This window comes from Anolis sagrei, chromosome 2, assembly GCF_037176765.1.
Source record: "Anolis sagrei isolate rAnoSag1 chromosome 2, rAnoSag1.mat, whole genome shotgun sequence".
NCBI classification, from domain to species: Eukaryota; Metazoa; Chordata; class Lepidosauria; order Squamata; family Dactyloidae; genus Anolis; species Anolis sagrei.
The window spans coordinates 271,994,787-272,000,786 of NC_090022.1; the positions used below are offsets into that span (position 1 = coordinate 271,994,787).

General features: G+C 46.2%; 1 protein-coding gene across 2 annotated transcripts in view; it reads right to left on the reverse strand.

Annotated features, from left to right (window-relative positions):
• MAP3K1 (mitogen-activated protein kinase kinase kinase 1) overlaps positions 1-5,658 on the reverse strand; it is a 72,006-nt gene extending 66,348 nt beyond the window's left edge. Inside the window, exon 1 of one of the 2 annotated variants that reach the window (XM_060761504.2) lies at positions 5,122-5,658. In XM_060761504.2, coding sequence (XP_060617487.2) covers positions 5,122-5,498 — 377 coding nt within the window. In that variant the 5' untranslated portion in view covers positions 5,499-5,658. Of the gene's footprint in view, positions 1-256; positions 481-5,121 lie in introns of those variants that run through there. The other variant, XM_060761505.2, reaches the window with a different exon arrangement.
• Between the last annotated feature and the right edge of the window lie 342 nt (positions 5,659-6,000).

Below are 6,000 nucleotides of genomic sequence, written 5' to 3' on the forward strand. Positions count from 1 at the left end.
AACGTATTGTCTACACACACTAAGCAACTCTCACCCATGAGAGCCTCCAATCTCAAACCTGGTCTGGATCCTTCTACAAGAGGCATGGGCAAACTTGGGGCCCTCCAGGTGTTTTGGATTTCAACTCCCACCATTCCTAACAGCCTCAGGCCCTTTTCTTTCCCCCCTCAGCTACTTTAGCATTGAAGAGTTGAAGTCCAAAATACCTGGAGGGCCCAACTTTGCCCATGCCTGTTCTATAAATATCTATACCCACCGCGATAAGCCCTGCCTGGAGAATTAGCGGGTCTAACAGCAGCGCAACTGAATAGCGGATACATCCGGTCCTGAGTCCTCCTCCTCCACCACCACCAGCACGACAAATTCAAACTTCAAAAGCTCCTTTGCAGTCTCCGGGCAGATCTCAAGCAGCTTCCAAGCCCCCGAGCGTCCATTAAGCACACACGCGCGCGCGCGCATTCCTCCCACATTTGCAGCACTGCGACTCTCCCAGGGCTCCAAAGAGAGAGAGAGAGAGAGAAAGGGGGGGGGGGAGGACACGAAACCCCATAAATAAATCAAAGAGGGTGGGAAGGGGCTGGAGAAACCAGAGGAGGAGGAAGAAGTGGGGCGGGGGGACGCAAACGAGGAAGAAGGCGGCAGCGATTTGGGAGCCAAAACAATGCATCGCCGGGAAAGAACGCATCCCTCACAAAACGCCTTCCAACCCAGTCAAAAAGCTGCATTTGCAAAACATATTATTAGGATTTCGTCCTCGTCCCCTGCCCCTTCAAAAAAAACCCACTATACACCCTTCAACAGTAATCACTGGAAGGCTAAGTAAATACATCCATCTTGAAGAATAAATGTTACAGTAATGATTATATCAAGAATCACACATTCCATCTGAAATTACAACCGAAAGTCAGGTGTTCAAAAGATTCTCCATGTGCAGCAATGCAAATCTCACTTTGAAAGTTTCTTTTGTCATTTTGCCTAGCTCCTCTAGTTTAGGGATTTTAAATCCTGTTTGGGGGTGTGAGCATTTAGGGGAGGCTGCAAGATCTTTTTTCCACAATTACAACTTGTAAAATGTGTACACTGTTTTGAGACTCTCTCTGAGTATTTATATTTTATATACACACACACACACACACACACACATGTAAACACACACACAGGAAGGCAGGTAGATAGATGGAGGTATACTACACACAATAGAATCTATGGAATAACAGAGTTGGAAGAGACCACATGGGCCATCTAGTCCAACCCCCTGCCATGCAGGAAAAGCACAATAGTTTTGAGATACCCTGTGTTTATATGTGTGTGAACACACACACAGGAAGGCAGGTAGATAACTAGATAGGTGGATGCATACTACACACATTAGACTCATAGAATAAAAGAGTTGGAAGAGACCACATGGACCATCTAGTCCAACCCCCTGCCATGCAGGAAAAGCACAATATTTTTAAGACACCCTGTGTTTATGTGTGCATATATATGTAAACACACACACAGGAAGGCAGGTAGATAACTAGATAGGTGGAGGCATACTACACACAATAGACTCATAGAATAATAGAGTTGGAAGAGACCACACGGGCCATCTAGTCCAACCCCCTGCCATGCAGGAAAAGCACAATAGTTTTGAGACATCCTGTGTTTATGTATTCATATATATACATGTAAACACACACACACAGGAAGGCAGGTAGATAAATAAATAAATAAATAGGTACTACACACAATAGACTCATAGAATAATAGAGCTGGAAGAGACCACATGGGTCATCTAGTCCAACCCCTGCCATGTAGGAAAAGCACAAAGTATCCCTGTGACTTATCTCAGTATTTTGAAGCACCTTGTGTGTGTGTGTGTTTCTATAGAGCAGGAATGGGCAAATTTGCGACCTCCAGGTGTTTTGGACTTCAACTTTCACAATTCCTAACAGCTTACTGGCTGTGGAAGGCTTTCATAGCCAGAATCACAGGGTAGTTATGTGTTTATCATTTGCTCATACCTGCTATAGAGAGAGAGATACACATATATACACGGGCACACACTGGAGACTTATCTCAATACTTTTTTGAGACACACACATGCATACAGAGATGCAGACAGTCACACAGTCAGTGTGGAAAGAAGGGGTATGTCTCTGTGTTTTGATTCTCACAGACACAAAGCTTTTTCCTCTCCATACTGAAATCAAGTTTCCAGTCCTCTGTATTGTCCAGTCCTCATTTCCTGAGACATATATGTATGTAGACCAGTCAATCACTGGGTTGCTGTTGAGTTTTCCCTTTACCCATGCCTGCTATAGACACACACACACACATATGCATACAGGCACACACTGGAGACTTTTCTCAACACTTCTGAGAAACATATGAATATAGACACGCAGACAGTCACACACTCAATGTGGAAAGAAGGGGTATGTCTCTGTGTTTTGATTCTCACGGACAAAGCCTTTTCTCTCCATACTGAAATAAAACTTCCAGTCCTCATTTCCTGAGATCTATCTATCTAGACTGGCTGTCGAAGGCTTTCATAGCTGAAATCACTGGGTTGCTATGAGTTTTCCATTTGCCCATGCCTGCTATAGAGAGAGAAATACACGCATATGCATCTGTATATACACAGGCATACATTGGAGACTTATCCAAATTATTTTTGAGACACAGAGCTGCAGATAGTCACACACTCAATATGGAAAGAAGGGCGTTTTGGTTCTCAGAGAGACAAACCCTTTCTCTCCATACTGAAATAAAGTTGCTAGCTCTCATTACCTGAGACATATATATGTATCTAGACCAGGCATGGGTCAACTTGGACCCTCCAGGTGTTTTGGACTCCAACTCCCACCATTCCTAACAGCCAGTTTGCCCATGCCTGCTATAGAGAGAGGGATACACATATATGCTTCTATATATATACAGGCATGTACTGGAGACTTTTCTCCACACTTTTGAGACACACATATGAATAGAGAGACGTAGATAATCACACACTCAATGTGGAAAGAAGCGGCATGTCTCTGGTGTTTTGACTCTCACAGAGACAAAGCTTTTTCTCTCCATAATGAAATAAACTTGACAGTCCTCTGTATTGTCCAGTCCTCATTTCCTGAGACATATATGTATGTAAACCAGTCAATCACTGGGCTGAGGTTGAATTTTCCCTTTCCCGCACACTGGAGACTTATCTCAACACTTTTGAGACACACATATGAATATAGAGACGCAGATAGACAAACACTCAGTGTGGAAAGAAGGGGTAGGTCTCTGTGAATCTCACAGACAAAACATTTTCTCTCCATAATGAAATAAACTTGCTAGTTCTCTGAATTGTCCAATCCTCATTTCCTGAAACATATATGTATGTAGACCAGTCAATTTCTGGGTTGAGGTTGAATTTTCCCTTTCCTACACACTGCATAATGTAATGTAATTTCCTACATAATATAATGTAAATATATAATTATAATATATTATTAGTAGTATTATATTGCATTACATTATAATATTATAAATATTATACACATATATGCTTCTCTATATACAACAGGCATGCTCTGGAGACTTATCTCAACACTTTTGAGACACACATACAAATATAGAGACACAGATAGACACACACTCTGTGTGGAAAGAAGGGGTAGATCTCTGTGTTTTGATTCTCACGGACACAAAGCTTTTTCTCTCCATAATGAAATAAAGTTGCCAGTTCTCTGTCCTGTCCAGTCCTTGTTTCCTGAGACATATATGTATGTAGACCAGTCAATCACTGGGCTGAGGTTGAATTTTCCCTTACCCACACACTGCAGACTTATCTCTGTGTTTTGATTCTCACCGAGACAAAGCTTTTTCTCTCCATAATGAAATAAACTTGCCAGCTCTCTGTACTGTCCTGTCCTCATTTCCTGAGACATATATGTATGTAGACCAGTCACTCACTGGGTTGAGGTTGAGTTTTCCCTTTCCCACACACTGGAGACTTATCTCAACACTTTTGAGAAACACATATGAATATAGAGACGCAGATACACACACTCAGTGTGGGAAGAAGGGGTATGTCTCTGTGTTTTTGATCTCACAGAAACAAAGCTTTTTATCTCCATAATGAACTAAACTTGCTAGTTCTCCGTATTATCCAGTCCTCATTTCCTAAGATATATATCTATGTAGACCAGTCAATCACTGGGTTGAGGTTGAATTTTCCCTTTCCCGCACACCGGAGACTTATCTCAACACTTTTGAGACACACATATGAATATAGAGACGCAGATACACACACTCAGTGTGGGAAGAAGGGGTATGTCTCTGTGTTTTTGATCTCACAGAAACAAAGCTTTTTCTCCCCATACTGAAATGAAGTTTCCAGTCCTCATTACCTGAGACATATATGTCTCAAGACCAGGAGTAGGTCTCTGTGTTTTGATTCTCACAGACACAAAGCTTTTTCTCTCCATAATGAACTAAACTTGTCAGTTCTCTGGACTGTTCAGTCCACATTTCCTGAGACATATATGTATATAGGCCAGTCAATCACTGGGCTCAGGCCCTTTTAATCACACACTCAGTGTGGAAAGAAGGGGTATGTCTCTGTGTTTTGATTCTCACAAAGCTTTTTCTCCCCATACTGAAATAAAGTTTCCAGTCCTCATTACCTGAGATATATATGTCTCAAGACCAGGAGTAGGTCTCTATGTTTTGATTCTCACAGAGACAAAGTTTCTTCTCTCCATACTGAAATAAAGTTTCCAGTCCTCACTTCCTGAGGTAGATATGTATGTAAACCAAGCCTGGGCCAAGTTGGCCCCTCTGAAATGCTTTGGACTCCAACTCCCATCATTCCTAACAGCCTCAGGCCCCTTCCTTTTCCCCCTCAGCCGCTTAAGCGGCTGAGGGGGAAAAGGAAGGGGCCTGAGGCTGTTAGGAATGATGGGAGTTGGAGTCCAAAGCATATCAGAGGGGCCAACTTGGCCCAGGCCTGGTCTAGATAGATCCAAGCCCACTGAGGAAGTTCAGTATGGCTCTGTGTGGTGACTCTCCTTCTCGCCCAGCCCTGCCCTCCTCAGGAAACAAGGGAGAGGAGGCCTCAGGCCAAAGGAAAGGGCTCCTTCCAGTCCTCACCCGCTCTCTGCCCCGGGTTCCGGCGTCGGAGGGTCGTGGGCGCCGGGTGGAGGGAGGAGGAGAAGGCAGGCCGCGTCCCCCTCGGCGGCGGAGCCCTCCTCACCGGGCGGCTCGGGCAGCCCGTCCAGCTCCACGCTCCGCACTTTGCGCAGCTGCTTCCTCCGCCAGTCCGAGGCGCGCGGCTCCCTCGCCAGCACCACTTCTCCGCTTTTGCCTCCGTTCCTGGCCAGCTTCGGGCTCCGAGCAGCAGCGGCGGCGGCGGCGGCAGCAGCGAGAGCTTCGTTCCCCGCCAAAGAGGCGGAGAGGCGGTTCGAAGCCATCCCTGGTCCTGGTCCTGGTCCTCCTCCCGCTGCTGCTGCTGCTGCTGCTGCCGCCATTTTCTCTGGCGGCGGGTCACATCACATCCCACGCTCGCTCCGTCAAGGCAGTCACTCGACTCGGACTCAGGAAGGAGGAGGAGGAGGAGGAGGATTCCCCAAAGCGGAAAGAGCGTGGGCTGCGCGAGTGGCGTAGCGAAGGGGGCGGGCCCAGGTTGAAGGGGGCGGGGCCGGAGGTCACCTGAGGGGCCCCTCGGAGCAAGGAAGGGGGGAAAGGGAAGGACAAGGGCCGCCTCAGCGCCTCCTCTGGCCGCACAGGTGCATCGCCCGCCTCAAAGGAGAGGAAGAGAGAGGGAGGGAAGGAGGGAGAAAAGAAGAAGGAGGGAGAGAGAGAGAAAGAAGGGAGGGAGGGAGAAAGAAAGAGGGAGGGAGAAAGAATAAAAGTGGGAAAGAGAAAGAGAGATATATAAAGAAAGAGGGAGGAGAGAGAGAGAGAGAATGAAAGATTGAGGGAGGGAAGGAAGGAAGGAAGGAAGAGGGAGCGAGAGAAAGAGGGAGGGAG